Source organism: Mustela lutreola, chromosome 9 (genome assembly GCF_030435805.1).
Source record: "Mustela lutreola isolate mMusLut2 chromosome 9, mMusLut2.pri, whole genome shotgun sequence".
Lineage (NCBI taxonomy): Eukaryota > Metazoa > Chordata > Mammalia > Carnivora > Mustelidae > Mustela > Mustela lutreola.
This window is the reverse complement of record NC_081298.1, coordinates 44,564,547-44,581,827: the sequence shown is the minus strand read 5'-3', so window position 1 is coordinate 44,581,827 and position 17,281 is coordinate 44,564,547. Positions and strand designations below refer to the sequence as shown.

Sequence of the window (17,281 nt, the reverse complement as noted above, 5' to 3'; positions counted from 1 at the left end):
TTTAATGAGGGAATTCTAGAATAAGATTGCTGGGCAAGAAACAAAAGAGTTAATGTCCTGCAAGGCTACCAACCATAACTTCTGAGAGGATCTCTTCCACGAAACAGAAATTTATATCTCGCATGGACAAAAATCTACAAAGTTAATCACTGTTCCTGTAGAACTGTATCATAGCCCGGTCAATAGATAATCGATCAAAGATACAAGCATTGGACCAAAAGCATCTTTTTAGCCTATTTCCAACTTTAAGATAATTTTTCTAAATATGACAACTGGATGTATAGAGTGGTGAGGGAGAGAGAAGCAAAGGACAAAGGGAAGACATTATTTAGCTGAATAAATGCCGGATGATGTGTTGGGGCACATGTGGCCGTGTGTGTGTGTGCACATACAAGTGTATATGGGGAGGTGAACTCACTCATTCACGCCATCAGCATTCCCTAGGGCTCTGGGGACACACTCTTGGATTCAACTGACAGACAAGCATGCTATCCCTGGTCATAGCCTCTAGCTCTCCACAGGACTGGGCCCATATGCAGGCCTGGCTCTGGCAGGCTGAGGTCAGAGAAAGCTCAGACTCGGCACCACCTACCAAGTCAGGTTGCCAACAGGTTGTAAAGTGCTCACAGCTAGAAAACATCAAATGAGCCAGAGTCCACCAGGGCACCTTGAAAATTACAGAGTGCAACAGGAATCTGAGGCTCTATTATCACTGTTATGGGAGCAACAGTGTAAAGGCAGGTGCCCTCCCAATATATCAAAGGCTTTAGACACTGAGCCTAAGTGTCCACTGACAGATGGGTAAAGAAGATGTGGTATATATACATACACACACACACATACACACATGCATGCACATATATACACATATAATGGAATATTACTCAGCCATTAAAAAATGAGATCTTGCTATTTGTGACAAGATAGATGGACCTAGAAGGAATTAAGCTAAGTGAAGTAAGTCAGGCAAAGAAAGATAAATACCAAATAATTTCATTCATATGTAGAATCTAAAACACAAATGAACAAATAGATTAAAAAAAAAAAAAAACAGAAACAGACCCATAAACACAGAGAACAAACTGGTGGTTGCTAGAAGGGAGGGAGGGCGGGAGGCAAAATAGATGAAAGGGAGTGGGAGGGGCAGTTCCAGTTATGGAATGAGTAAGTCACGGGGATGAAAGATACCGCATAGGGAATACAGTCAATGGCTACACTTGGGGTGAGCATAGCATAACACATACAGCTGTCCATCACTGTTGTACACCTGAAGCTAATATAACATGTGTATCAAATATACTTCAGTTAAAAAAATTAAAAAAAAAAAAAGACTTTGAACATTGATCCTGGGGGGCACAGTGTGAAGACCTGAGAAGCACACATCTGACATCCTCACTAATTCCCTGCTCCCTCTTAGTCTTCACCAGCAGAGGTGAGTGAGGCCTTGCCACCAGATGACTGATCTGGCTATGACCGTCCCTTCTGTATCCTCTCTGGCCTCTTGCTCTTAGACTTGCTCTTCTTCCCCACTAGCTAACTTTGTTTCTAACTATCATGATGTCACTTTCTATTGTGAGTCTTGCACTGCTCGGTCTCAAAACTGGAAAGACATATGTGCAAACATAGGACTTCCCTTCAAAATTAAGGCTGTTCTAATAAGAACTGTGTGTAATTGCTTACTGTGCATGGGATTTCACTGTCAAGCTCCCGGAACACGGATACCCAGTTGTCCTGATTGGAGACATTCCAGTTGGGATAGTCCACGAAGGTAGCCTGGGCCATGATTTCCTCCTTGTCATTGCAGAGGGTAACAGCAAGGTTTGCCTTTTCCCTGTAGAAAGGATTAAAACTGCACACATGACTAAGATTATCAAAAGGGAGAGGATGAGGTGTTATCTTTTCCCCCTCCTTTGGCTACCCAAGTCTTCCAGCCACTGCATAACCTTTGGAAGAGGTGGGAATAGTGTGGCAGCAACTATGAGATAACAACATCATTCAGGACATCTGGGACTACCAACTAAATTTTGATTGAAAATTACATTTTGTTAGAAAAGTGTTGTATGTGAAGTGTGCAATACCCTTCCCTTGGAGATTGGCTGGGGAAATTGTCTGACTGTCATTTTCCCGATACTTCCCATGTTGCCAGTTCCACTGCACTGGCCTAAACATGTCAAGTTAGAGTGGCCACCTGTCCCCACTTACCTGAGACTGAGAAGGTTCCCAGGTTATGGGACCATCAGGGCTACAAGTCCTGAGAAAACCAGAGTGAGCTGGTCACCTATGTAAAGCAATGAAGTGAAGAGTTTAGACCCACCTCCGGGTCTCTCTTAACCAATTTCTCCAAACCCTGAGCCCAGGTCCTTGGGCTGATGGATTCTAACGGGATGTGAACATCTATCACCCGATCCGGCTGCAGAAATGGAGACCCTGAGGGGTCTGGCTTAAGCCAAGGCAACCCGGCAAGTTAAAAAAAAAAAGGCAAGGGTGGAGAAGCAGGTCTTCCAACTCTTATTCTGGTGGTTGTCCCAAAGGGACATCTTGATGGTTCTCCCCAACTGATCCCCTGCCATGCAGCCTGGCATGAGCTCTGACTTAGAGACAGGATATAGTTTACCGCATGGAGAACCATTTGTATAGAAATTGAGATGTCATTTTCACTTTTTCAGCTGAGTGAAATCTACTGATATCTTAAGTTGGAGAAAAAACGATTAAAATGCTCCTCCAAAAAAACCAAAGGTACAGACATCTTTGGGAAACACTGTGCTAAGCATGTTGATCTCAGTACCTACAGCCACTGTTCCTCCTCAGCCACTCCTCAGCCATGGGGGAACTCCTCTGGGTGCACCCGCCACAAAGGCCCCACCCTAGCACTGGCTACCATGGAAAGAAGACAGCAGACTGCCCTCTGGTCCCAAGAATATATTATCCTCACAGGGGACTCATTAGCAAAAGGATGCAGCCCCCAACCTCTCCACTCTGATTCACTGAAGCTCTGCCCCTCTTCCCATTACTGCACTGGCTCCCCCAGGCTCTTGATCCTCTGGGCTCCTCTGCCCCAGGTTCCCAGAGCCATGACCTACAGCTTCACAGTGATAGTCCTCACTCTAATTCAGATGAGAAAATGCCCAAGGCACAGGACCCAGCAATGACGGTGGTGGAGGAGGAGGAAGTGGGCAAGAGCTGGGACAAGGCAACTGCCATCCCCTTAGGGAAACAAGGGAAATGTGTTACTGGAATCCTAATTTGAACTTGAAACACATTTATCCATGGGAACCTAGGGTGGTGGTTGGGTTCCATAGTATAATTAGCACAGTACTATACCACACAGACATTATAGATTAAATAGGCTTTTGTGGGTTGGCCTGGGAAGCCAGCCATGAATAACGTTGTTTCAATGGGAAAATGCACTTCAATTTCCAAATGGCTGAGTGCAAGAAAGTAACTTTTGTAGCATTATCCTTTTGTATCTATAATTTCCATTTCTTATTACCTCTTAACATTACTCCTATATGGGACAGATTAAAAAAAAAAAAAACCATTGTAGGAGAAAAGAAGGGAGAGGAGGAAAAAGGTAGAAGGAGAGTCTTATTTTTAAAAGTTGGATTTAGAATTTTTCTATGGAATAACCCAAATCAAAAGAATATATACACATGTATATATTTCACACAAAATATGTTAAAGCTCAAGGATATTTTCCAGCAAGCGAAATCAGAGTTCTTTTCATTAAAGTAATGTCTCATTTGTTCACTTGGTTTAGCGAATTTTCCAAGTTCAGCCAAAACTCATTTTATTTAACTACACTTGATGGAAATCTTGGGTGAAACAGTATCCCCATTTTCTGCTTTATTAAGCAGCACGAATGGCACAGATCCGGGTGTTCCCAGAGTCTGTCACGTTCCCCCCCCGTTCCCCCCCCCCCTCCAAGCCCCCTGTACTGTGACACATGCACTTGAAGTGGCCTATTCCTTTGGCCCTATCCCCACTCATCTGCTATGCCCTATCTGCTCATTTTCTCCCCTACAATTTAGCAGGGTTTTTAGGTGAGGTCAGTTGTATTTATTCCTATATCTGTGACTGAGCCAGCAGGTAATATAATGAAATGCAATAAAACTGGGGAAGAAACCTCCAGTTGTAGACATGCTTGTAAAATGGATCTCTGAGTCTTAAGGTTGGCCTGGCAAGGGGTTGGGAATTACCTAACAGGAAAACAGAAAGGTTGTATGGGCTGGATATATGCTGATGAAAATGTAAATTTGCTTTTACTTCTGAAGATATGCTGGCTTCTAAGGTAGGTCACAGCCTTTTTAGTTATTAGGATCCCATTTTAACATTTAAAAAAAAAACCTTTTGCTACTCCACTCCCATGTGGCAAAAATTATGCTTTTCATATCTGCCGATTCAGAAAATACATAAACACATGAGATGTGTGGATTTGAGGTACCCTGACAGCCAAGGCCCAGCAACGGTGTGAAGCTCATCTTCAGAAATAGGCTGTTAAGAACTTTCTGATAATTAGTATGTGACCGTGTACAGGATTTGAGATTTGCAGAAGGCTTTTGAAAAAAATCTGTAGGAAGTCACCAGTTGTAACCCGCCCCCATCCTCCATGCCATGTTCTGAATACCCCCTAAAAGGATGGGCCCTTGACAAATGATCTCATGGGTCACTGGTGATCACCTGCACAGCCCAACCATGTCCCCTCCTGCTCAGGCCAATGGTGACACACTTCACTCCAGGAGGGGCAAGTCACAAGCACACATTTGCTACCAAGCTGGGGGGTTGTAATTTATTTGCATCCAGAAATTTATCCACATGGGAAAGATTCAAGACTCATTAAGGTATACAGTGGCCCCTTGCCACTTGCTTTTCCATCTCAGAGGCAATCATGCCTCACTTTGTACCATGTTCTGTGGCTTGTTGATTTCTTTTAGCAATATATATGGAAGAGAATTCCATATATAAAGCAGTCCTTTCTCCTATTCTATGGCTGCCTGGTTGCTGAGAAAGGAAGAGAGGAAAATGATAGAAAAGCCTGCCGCTTTCTGACCCTAGTCCCTGCTCCCTTATAGGCAAAACCAGAGGGAAGGTGGGAAGCAGTTCTGAGCACCTCCTAGGAGCTAGGCTCCGCCCTGTATTTAAAAACTATTCTCACTGTCCCATTCATCCTGCAAATTAGGTATAACTGTCCATTTCGTAGATGAGGATGCTGGGGCTTAGGCAGGATTTATTCATTAATGCAATAAACATTTGTTGAATACAGACCAAGGGCTAAGTTTTTTCCTAGGTTCTGGGCACACAGCAGAGAACAGGCAAAAATCCCTCCCCTCGTAGAGCCGACGTTCTAGTAACTGGAGACAGAACAATCAAAAAAAAAAAAAAAAACTAAACTGAAATGCACAGAATGTCCAGAGGGACAAGTGCTATGAAGAAATACTGGGGGAAGAGGATGAACCGCGCAGGTACATGTAGGTGCGCTTCCAGGAGAAGGCAGCATTTGAGGTGTGATGGAAACGCCTCTGTAACTGTAGGATGAGGCACACCTATGCCTGGGGTGCTCCAGGGGAAATAAAGGAACTCAGTGGAGCTCCAGGGAGTGAGGTCAGAGGGAAAAGGGTGGGCCCCACACCAGATCATGGCAGGCATGTGGCAGACCAGTGGAGGGTTCTGAGCAGAGCACAACAGGATCTGGCTGGTGTGAACAGTGTTGCTCCGGCTATTATGTTGAGAATAGCTTGCTGGGATTGGGGGTGGGAGGGGGGTGTTGGGCAGCAAGAGCTGATGCCAAGGTGGAAGCAGAGACTAGAGAGGGGCTGTTGAAATACCCAAGTGGGAATGCTGGTGCTTCATACCTCATCTCAGCAGGAAACGTGAGGCGGAAAGAAGAGGCCAGGTTCTGGATGTGTTCTGAAGGTGGAGCTGACAGCGCTGCTGGTGTGGGAGGTAAGAGCAAGAGTGAAGGTGACACCAAGGTTTTTGGTCCAAGCAAGTGAAAGTTTGGAGCTGCTGGAGTTACCGAGATTGGGAAAGAAAAGACAGAGTAATCCAGAGGCAGGTGGTGATCACTCTGGGTATAAAGTACCTACTAGGTATTTGAGGGGTGACATCCATCAGGAAGCTGGATAAATGAATTTGGAATCTAGGAGATTCCATCAACAATGTTAGCTGTTTTTCACATTTACATAATAAATTAACCCAGAATTGGGTTTTTTTCTTTCTTTTTTCCCTCCCTCCCTCCTTCCCTTTCTTTCTTTCTTTCTTTCTTTCTTTCTTTCTTCTTTCTTTGACAGGAGGTTGGTCTTTACATTTATTCTTTTTTCCATATGGATAACAAATTGTCCCAGCACCATTTATTGAGTGGTACATCCTTTCCCCACTGGCCTGGTCATCAAGTTTTCATATAAGTGTGGGTCTCTTTCTGGGATCTTTAATTCCTTGGCCATTACCACATCATCCAGGTTACTATAGCTATAATGACTCTTTAGTTGGGCAAATCTCTCCACCTTATTTTTCTTCTTTCAAGTTACTCTGGCCCCTTTCTCTCCCATATAAATTCACACCCATATTATCAACTTCAACAAGTAATCCTAGTAGGATTTTAACTGGAGGAGAACTGACTTCTTTACATTATTAAATATTCCTGTGTATACCTGTTCATTTATTTAGGTCTTCCTTAATGTCTTTCAATAAAAATTAATAATTTACCCCATCGTAGGCTTGGACATGTGGTTTCTGGGAAGGAAGGGAAGTACCTTTGAATCCTACCCTCCTCTTGGATAATACTTTAAGAGTACTTTCATTCTAATTATGCACCTGCCAATTTATCTTCTATTTTTGTTCTGAATTTTACCTGTTATTATTTATATCTTATAACTTCCTATTTATATTTAGTATCTATACTAGTCATTTTTCTTAATGCTTTATGCAAGTTTGATTTTTTATCTTAGAATTAACATATTTGCACACATATTTACTTTCTTGTATCCTTGGCTTTCCAGCTGAGATATTATTTCTGCCTACAGTATATTCTGAGGAATTCCCTTTATTCAGGATTCATTGATAAACTAATTCAGTTTTTGTTGGCCTCAAAATGCATTTATTTTCCTGTAGGTATTGAAAACCTGTTCCCTCAGTATACAATTTTAGTTTGGTGCTATTTTCTCTCCAATACTGAATATATTCTACTATATCTGGTTATCATGGTTGCTAGTGAGAAATCATTATTAGTCTAATCTTCAATTGTTTGCAGGCAAGTTGTCTTTTCTTTCTGATAATTTTCCAAATCTTCTCTCCAGCTTTGGCATTTTTCTGTGCATTATGATGTGCTTAGTCGGGAATTTCTCTGTGAGTTTATCCTGTTTGGGTTTCACTGAGTTTTCCAGATCTAAGAATTGGTGCTTTTCAAACATCCTGGAAAACTGTCAGCCATGACTTCTTCAAATATTGCCTCTTCTACTTCCTGTTACCTCCTTCTAGAAGTCTGATTAGACCCAACTGTAACTGTTAACTGTTCCATTCTTACTTTTTTGCCTCTGTCTCTTTGTGCTGAATTCTGGATAATTCAGTGGCATTGGTCCTCCAGTTTGCTACTTGCTACCTCTGTCTTCAATTGTGTTGGTTATGATGTTTAATTCATCCAATGAGCTTTTAACTATATTTTCATTTCTGGATAGCTTATTTGACTTTTTTTTTCAAATCTCATTATTCATTTTTATGGTTTTTAAAAAATATATCTTTTCACTGTAGATATAGTAAGCACAGTTGTTTTCTATTCTTTGATTGACTTAACATCTGAAGTCTTTGAGGGTCTGATTCTGCTGTATATTTTTGGTTGTTGGTTCTCCCTAATGGCGCATGTTTCCTTATATATTTTGATTTTTGACTGTAAGTGCATTTTGCTTAGAATTCTATCTGAGTGCATTATTGGAAGTCTGGGTTGAAGCTCCATCCTTCAGACCTGATTTGTGTTATTTCAGCCAGTTTCCTGGACACACTACTAATTTGCAACCACTTTTAATCAAATTCTCCATTTTATTTGCTTTATTCTGTCTAATGATAAACAAACATAGTTTTTCTCTGAAATGTACTCATTATTTAGGAAGTTTTGAAGCTTTTTGGGAGCACAAAGATAATCAGCATGGACTTTAAATCAACACATGCTTACAAATTCTTAAAGGCTTTGTCCCCCTTCATTCCGTGCTGAGGTTGAAAAGGCTACTTTCCCTACCGTCCCAGCGTCAGCAGTGGGTTTATGTCTCGTGCATCCTTACAATGAGCAACCCAGTTTTATACAAAAGGATCTAATACTTCCCTCCTTAGGTGGGGGGTGTATTTACCTTCTCTTCTTTGCAAAGCTGTCAAAACAGAAGCTGGAGGTTTCTAGAATGTAGCAAAAATCCTCAAGGAATAGGTGGCACTGGTTCCTGCTGTTTTCTTAAAGTTTCTGATTTCATGTTGATAATGCTCTCTGCACAGTCCTTACCTTTTGTGTTCGTGTGTGTGTGTGTGTGTGTGTGTGGACATCATTACGGTGTTTAACCCACCACAATGCCAAAAAGTGGAATCATTTCATTGATATACACATTTTTAAAGCATTTTATACTTGTTGCCTTGCTGTTCTCCCACAAAATTGTGAACATTTGCTTTATATTCATCAGTGCAATAATCAGAAACTACAAATTTTAATGTCTTAGACTGGCCTTACTTTAAACATTTCAATTCTATTTAATATGAAGCTTTATAAAACCCAGAATACTGAGCTATCTTTTATCTTTTTCAACAAAAATAATAAGGAACAGATTATAAAATGCATACATCCTAGTGTCGAAAAAACAAACAACAACAACAAAAAAAAAAACAAGGGAAAAAAATCCGTGCATATTTTGAAGTTTAGAAGACCATTTTAATAGCAATGGTTAAGAGCAAATCTGGGCTTTGTCACTTACTAACTGTTTGACCTTGGGCAAGCCTCCATTTTCTCAACTGCAAAATGGACTGGATAAAGCACAGCCCCTGACAGAAAATAAATTCTCAAAACTAGCAGCGGATATTATTACCTTACCCCACTCTACTAGTGGGTGGGGCAGTTGAGATTTGAACTCAAATTTGCCTGAATTCAAAACCCTTTCAATTTGCGGTTGTTATAAGACTTAGAGATTGGTTGCTCCTGGAGATCTGCTCAGCAGGACAGATTTTCTTGCTGCCCATTTCCTCACCATAAAGCCCCATAAGATAAGGAGTGGGATCCCTTCCTCGTGTGTGATAAAACTGATAAACAGCCTTTTTCTCAGTGGCCAGGAAAATGGCAGATATTCAGACTGAGGTGTCTGTCAAAAGCAGCCAACCATCTTTCAAAATAAGAAGAGAGTACTGCTTGGGGAAACCAGCAAGGAGAAGCTCCCACCACCATACTACCAAGACATCAGTCTGGGCTGCTGGCATCAAGAAACAATTCTAGAAGTTCTGAGACTAGACATCATACCCCCAAATAAAGTGAAGTTATTTTCCCAATTAAAAAAAAAAGTTGATAAACATTCTTGGCTTACTTAGCTACATACTTACAGAAGATAGATGATATTAAGCCTCCCAAACAGCTTCTGGGTAAACTTTCTAATGAGGTTTTTGATACAATAAATATCCTGTGATTCTGTTCTTCGGCAATGAACCACTTCTACCTTTCCTCTTGGAGAAGTGAGCACTGACATTTTTTTATCCTATCCCAAAAAAGAAAGAAAACAGTCCACCATTAATCTGAGATGACAAGCCTGTCTGGTTACAGTACTTACAAAATCAGACATTAATTCAATTTCCGAATGGTCAGAGTGAACATGGTATTGAGTGCTGGTGGTACACACATGTTCCCCTGGAGGTCGGCTGTGACGACGGTCATCACAAACTAGCCACATGTTTCTTTCCAGTTGAATGGTGTTTCTGAGAAGTGGCCCATCTAGAAATTTCTGCAACTGTACTCTTTGTTCCCAACAAAGCTGCTTTAATATTCTAACAATAGGATTGAAAAACATTGAAAGGAGTTATTTACTGATTCAAAATCCTTTTTATTTAATTGGCCACCATGGCATGTGGTCAAGAGTTATAGGGGAAATACTGGCAGCTTCTACCCATGTCCCAAATAGAGTTCCTCAGACTGGAGCCCTGAAAAGCAACAGTCCTGAGAGACGTTCTGAGACAAAAAAGAAAAAAAAATTACTGCGGTCAATTAAGTGTAGGAAATGCACTCTTTAGGATGGCCTTTCTGAGGGGCCACCATGCCCATTAAAGTCCTTGAGAAGTTCCAAATAAAGTGCCTCCCTTTCTTTGTATAATCCAGCCTTTCCCACACCCTTACTGAGGAGAATTTCCAATGATAGCGACAGTGGAGAATCTAATATTCCAGAAAGACACTTTGGGGAATGCTGCTGACAGGAACAGCAGGCCACAGACGGATTTCAATCTCTCTCTTAATGTCTTAATATATGTGTGTGTCTATTTTCTTCCACCCTCTGTCTGTCCCTCCATTCCTTCCTTTTTCCTCCTTTCCTTTTTCCTCGGGATAATCATTTTTTAAAAATTTTATTTATTTTTTCAATTTCTTTTCAGTGTTCCAGAATTCATTGTTTATGCACCACACCCAGTGCTCCATGCAATATATTCCCCCCATAATACCCACCACCAGGCTCACCCAACCTCTCACCTCCTTCCCTCCAAAACCCTGTTTTTTCCTCAGAGTCCACAGTCTCTCATGGTTCATTTCCCCTCCAATTTCCCCCAACTCACTTCTCCTCTCCATCTTCGGGATAATCATTTTATTATGTATTAGCCCGTATACCTGAAACAGGCACATTAATACTCACCACTGCACTAACCCTAGGAACAATATGGACCATTTCCAGCACCCTGGAACACTGTCTCATGGCACCCCCCAGTTCACTCACCCCTTTAAAGGTAACAATTCTGACTTCAATCACGTAGATGAACTTTGCTACATTTTGAGTATTGCATAAGTGGAATTATATAGTACATATGGTTTTCTTTCAAAACACAATATTCTATCATTTGGCTTTTTGTTTTTATCATTGTTGTTTAGATGCACCCTTGCATAATTTCCAATGTGCCAAAGTACCAAAGAACTTGAGCACCACAGGGATTTGAGACAGCACTGGACCAAGGTCTTCCTTCATCAGATGAGCAAACTGAGGTCCATGAAGTGAAGTGACTTGCCTCAGGACACTCATATTTGGTCAGAAACTGAACCCTGGGCATGGCCTTCTAGTCCAATCCCCTGTTCCTTCCCCATTAAAGTAGACTGTGGGCTGCCTCTGTGGTAAGGGTGCCCTATCCTCCCAGTCCACTGGTGTTCACTTTAACTGTGGGTTGACTGCTCTTAACTATCCACACTGGGATGTAAATGGTGCGAGGTGCAGGGTCATGCAGGGAGACTTAGAAAGATGGCAGGTGGCAGCCAAGAATCCTCACCTGGTGGCCTTCTCCTTGGTGAATTCACACCACCCTCCATTTCTGCAGGCCTCCATTGGCGCCTGCCGAGCAGACCCAGCTCTTGCAGATGCCCTGCATTGTCCAAGCTCACAGAAACTGAAAAGAGGAGCCCAGCATGCCAATTTTTCATTTACAGTGGGAAAGTTAACAGTCAGACAGTCCAGATGTTTCTGCAGCTCAGACAGTTAACAAAGAAGTTATGCAGGCTGAATACAAGCCTGACTTCCTCTCCTTTGATAGAACAAGGTGTGCTATGTGGCCACTGCCCCACAGCCTAGGTGTTCTCAGGGGAACTGAGGTGAACTGGGGAGTGCATGTACTCTCAACTCCAGCCTCGTGTTGTCTTGTGAAAATGTGAACTCAGATCTTCACATTCTGCAAAGGAAGAAAACCTTGCTATTTATAACATCTCCCAAATTGGAAATGGTGGATCAAAATTTACTTCACATCCTACAGATGTAAATAAGCAAACATTTCTTTAAGTGGGCTTAACCACCACACCTGCCATGGCAAAAGCCATCCATGCACTCTCTTTACAGAAGAACTAACTGCACAGCTATGAAAGCTCGGCTATCAGAAGGTTGATTACACAGGGTCATGGCCAAGAACACAAGCTGTGGATTCAGAGTACTGGGGATGAGACCCAGTGTCTAGCCCTTAATAGCTGTGTAACCTTGAGCAAGTTATTTAAACTCTCTGTGCCTCAGTGTTCTCATCTGCAAATTAGAGATAATAGGCATACTGTAAAAGGCTTAGAAATGAGTTGATATACGCAAAACACTAAAAGCAGTGTTTGACATGTTCTTAGTAAATATTGGCCATATCATCATTAATGTTATTACTGTTAAGCATGGACACTCTCAGGATTCAAAAGAGTGGACATGAAGAAGTCACACAAAGTTCCTGAGGTCTGGGGGAACTTCGTCTACTGCAGAGATGCCAAGCCAAGGAAACCAGAGATGGCAAATGCTTGGATGACACCTTCACAGTTTCCTGGGTGTCTCTACATTGTTGACAATGACAGGACCGATCAATCCCCTTTGCAATAAACACATTCTTTCTTGAATAAATGAACATAGCATTAGTAAAGTGGCCGTCAGTTCTGATGACCTGATGACATGTCCTTCCTAAGATGGCTTTATACAGCCCAGCTGCAATATGAGCTGATTCCAAGTTCTAATTCTAAAGTTAATCTTTCTTAACATTTAATTTTTAAAAAGCATTTTAAAATACAGCAATGCATTCTTCATTAAACCTTCTCAATGCAAAATATCTTCTCAGCGTGAAAAACAAAAAACTTTACATATAAGGCTGAGGTCATGACTTTTATTGTGGCAAAATACAAATAACATAAAATTTGCCACTTTTACCATTTTAAGTGTATGGTTCAATGGCATTAAGTACATTCATATCACTATGTAATCATCACTACTACCCACACCCAGAATTTTTTCATCTGAAATGCTCGTATGATTTCTCAACTGAAGTCCTATCTCTTTTGGACTTTTGGACAGTACCTTCTATGTTAGGGGAAACACAATACATGCTGGCTGGGCACGATGTCCCAGGAGGGAGATAATCCACTGGAGGATGTCTCCTCTGAAGGCCTTCTTACTCCAAATCAGGGAGAAGAAATACCAAGCAATAAAATGACAGTATTATTTCAAAGGAGGCTAATCGGAACCTGGCTGACTACCATCTGAGCCATTAAATACTCTACTAATTTCCACAGTCCCTGTGAATGTGAAATTTGGTGCCTGCTACAAAGACATGGCATTAGCAGAGACAATAAATTTTCATATTTGCAAATATCCTTTACCTACTTTGGGTAGAAATGGACATTAATAATGTCTATATTCTTGTCAAAGCTAGCCATAAATGTTGTCATTCCTGGTTTTGGTTTTAATTTAAAAGCAAAACTGGAAGGAGACATCCTGTTTGTGAAACATGATGTTGTAGGCTAATGCTACAAATACATATAAATTTTTAATAAAGTAAAATAAAATAAGGAAGCATAATTAAAGAGTTGAGCTTTGGGGAAAAGAGGAAACAAAAGAACAAGCAAAGGGAAATTCCCCCACCCAGGCAATGAGTTTGTGTGCAGTGGCTCAGAGAGTGATCAAATGTGATGCAGGCCCTCAGGACAAGAGTTTGCACCTTCAGTGGGGAGAGCAGAAGCCTCATGCAAAACCAAGACCTGAAACCAAAGCCATGTGTCCAACATGGACTTTGGAGGAGTGAACCTCTTGATAAATGAGGAGACTAAAAGAACTGAACCTACCAGCCCCTGGAAGTGGCAAAGCAGCTTTCTCTACTGATAGCTCTGGGTAGGAGTACAAATCCTAGCCCAATTAGGTATGCATCCCAACCCACACTACCTATATAGTGTGCATTTCCCCAAAATATCAGATAATAGACTGTGAAAGAGATGATGAAATAAGTATGTTTACAATTATTAGAAACAGAGAAAGAGAAAAGTCAAGAAAACAGGTAATTATGAAAAAGAACAAAAACTTTAAAAATGTAAAATATGATTATTAAACTTTAACTGGATGGGTTAAAAACACATTAGACACAATTAAAAAGAATTAATGAACTGGGAAGGCAGCCATGAAGAAATTTTCTAGAAAGAAGCAAACAAAAATAGAAAGAAAATATAGGAACCAGTTAAGAGACACGTAAGACAGAATAGAAAGAATACTTATGTCTTATAGTAATTTCAAAAAAAAAAATGTTGTTTGAAAATAATGGCTAATGATTTTTTTTTGAAATGATGAAAGAACTGAATCCTCAAGAGCAGGAAAATGAAAGTAAATAAAGATAAAAAATAAAAATAAATCCTAAATATATAGTAGTGAAATTAAGAAATGCTAATAACAGAAAGCCTGAAAGCAACCAGATAAAAGACAAGTGTCTATGAGAGAATAAGAATTCGACTAAAAGTGTATTTCACATCAGCAACAATAGGAGTCAGTAATACAAGGATTGGCAAACTCCCTCTGTAGATGGCCAGATGATAAATATTTTAGGCTTCATGAGCCTCATGTTCTTTGTGCAACTACCAAACTCTGCTAATACAGTATAACAGCCAGAAATGATATGAACACAAATGAGCATAATTGTATTCTGATAAAATTCTAGGGGCACCTGGGTGGCTCAGTTGGTTAAGCATCTGACTTCAGCTCAGGTCATGATCTCAGGGTGGTGGGATTGAGCCCAAATCGGGCTCCAGGCTCAAAGGGAAGTCTGCTTCTCCCTCTGCCCCTCCCCCAACTTGTGCACCAGCCCTTGCTCTCTCTCGCTCTCAAATAAATAAAATCATTTTAAAAATTCTACTCATGGACACTTGAAATTAAACCTTTATATTTTAAGTTTAATGTTTATATATTTTAGTGTGTCCTGAAATACTCTTTGGATTTTTTCAGTTGTTTAAAAATATTTTAAAAGAAATTCTTAGCTTATGTGCTCTACAAAAATAGCCTATGGGCTGAATTTGACCTCTGTGCTCTAGATTCCCAATCACCAGAAGAGTAAAGGTAAAAACAACCATTAACCCAGAATTCTATGCCTAGCTAAACAATCACTAAAAGATGAAAACTTAAAAAAGACAACTCACTACAAAGATGGAAAGAAATTACCACTCAAAGAATGTGGCTAAAAGAACTCCTAAAAGGTGTAAATCTGGAAAAATAAAATTAAAATCAGAAGAGAGTGAAATATAAGATAAAATGCTGAAGAAAAAGAAGTAAACAAGCAGGTGTATCTAAAAAAGCACTGATGGCAAAACAAACAAACAAAAAATAATGATGACAACTTTTGCTTAAAAACAAAAACAGCATCGAATCACCGGACAATAAGAACTTGTTAAGAAGGAAGGAGGACAACTAGAAATAAAACATTCAAAGTGTTTGCATCTCTGGAAGGCAGCCAAAGATGATTAACATTAAACTTTGTTAAATCAGTTATGCATAGTTACAAGTTTAAAGGACATCACATAACGGAAGCACCTTTTTACTTTAATAGGTATTTTTTTTATTTTATTAGGTGATTTTATTTCGGTAATATAAAATCTCATTCAAGTTATTTAAAATTTGAAAAGTGAGATGACTTACAAATATTTAAATAATAAAATTGGTAGTAGAGAGCTATGACAAATGTTTCTACCCTGGTTGCAAATGATTTCATTTAAAGTTTTCCCAAAAGCACTGTTCACAGACATAGATGTGATTTTTCTAAATGCATAAAATACACAGAGTATATTTATAAATATTTTTTCTTCTAAACACCAAGAGACGTGCAACTGTCATTTCTTAACCAATGAGCTTTCACGCCATGAAAACATGGAGGAATCTTAAATGCATACTACGAGTGAAAGAAACCAACCTGAAAAACCTACACAGTATATGACGCCAATGATACGACATTCTGGGAAAGGTAAAACTGTCAGACAAGTTTTAAAAACCAGTGGTTGCAGGAGGCGAAAGGGGAAAGAAGAATAAATAGGTGGAGCACAGAGGAATTTTCGGAGAGTGAAACCATTCTTTACCATACTTTGGTGGTAGATACTGGTCATTAAATTCCACAGAATGTGTAACACCAAGAGTGAACGCTAATGTTAACTTGTGAACTTTGGGTGATAATGTTTTACTGTTAGGTTCATCAACTATAATAAATGTGAGAAATGTTGGGGAAAGGGGAATGACAGGCGTGAGAAACAGGAATTCTCTGTACCTTCATTCAACTTCTCTGTGAGCCTAAAAGTACCATTTTAAAAAAGTCTTTTTTTTTTTTTTTTTTAATTCGCTTAACCATTTGCTTGCATATAATTAACTTTTGTTTTGAAGACAGGTCAAGAATTACACCAGCTTGGGGTGCCTGGGTGACTCAGTGGGTTAAAGCCTCTGCCTTCGGCTCGGGTCGTGATCTGAGTCCTGGGATCGAGCTCCACTCCAGGCTCTCTGCTTGGCGGGGAGCCTGCTCCCCCCCCCCCCCCACCCTCTGGCTGCCTCTGTCTGCCTCTGCCTACTTGTGATCTCTCTCTCTCTCTCTCTGTCAAATAAATAAATAAAACCTTAAAAAAAAAAAAAAAAAGAAGAAGAATTACACCAGCTCACATTTATGGAGCACTTTACATAGACTTTCTCTTTTATGCTTATGAAATAGATACTATTATTTTGGTCTCATAACTAAGGACATCAGGGCTAACAGATTTATGTAATTAAGGCACATTCACAGAATATTTAAACATCTGTTTATCTGACCACAAGGGTGGCTTATTTGCTTGTACTCTGATATTTTCCTTTCACTTTTTTCTATTATCTGGCTTTAAAATACCTTCTGTTATTTCTAATTAAAAGCCTTAAGAGTTTATTTGTGCACAACTGTCCAGAAAAGAAGACCACAGAGACTAAAAAGCCCAGAATGCAACGTGTCGCGGGGACACCTAGGGACGCTGCAGCTCCGCCCTTAGCATGCTGGGAAAGGTAGTTTTCTGGCCTGCTTCTCTTCCCCCCCATACCGGAGCCTCCGGATCCGAGCTTTGTTCTTATTCCCCTTCCCCGGCGCCACGGTTCGACCGACCCACCTGTCCACGCAGGTCCTCCTAGTTCCGGAGACTGACCTGGGGATGAGCCCCTGATGCCCTGGACCCTGTCCCCGCGTCCCTCTCGGGCGGGGCAGCTCTGCCCCACCTGCAACTCTGAGACACGGCGCTCGGAGGAGGACGCTCAGCCCGGTTACCACAGAAACGAAGTTGCCTGCGTCACCGCGCGTGCGGGAAGTCAAAGGTCAT

General features: G+C 40.7%; 1 protein-coding gene across 4 annotated transcripts in view; it reads right to left on the bottom strand.

The window, feature by feature from the left end:
* The window catches only part of CFAP61 (cilia and flagella associated protein 61), a 296,197-nt gene extending 278,923 nt beyond the window's left edge, over nt 1-17,274 (bottom strand). The window contains exons 1-4 of one of the 4 annotated variants that reach the window (XM_059134154.1): nt 17,075-17,226; nt 11,470-11,865; nt 9,559-9,710; nt 1,681-1,831 (exon numbers count right to left, since the gene is read on the bottom strand). In XM_059134154.1, coding sequence (XP_058990137.1) covers nt 1,681-1,831; nt 9,559-9,701 — 294 coding nt within the window. In that variant the 5' untranslated portion in view covers nt 9,702-9,710; nt 11,470-11,865; nt 17,075-17,226. Of the gene's footprint in view, nt 1-1,680; nt 1,832-2,202; nt 2,279-9,558; nt 9,711-11,469; nt 11,866-17,074 lie in introns of those variants that run through there. The other 3 variants (XM_059134153.1, XM_059134155.1, XM_059134156.1) reach the window with 3 other exon arrangements.
* Nucleotides 17,275-17,281: the final 7 nt, after the last annotated feature.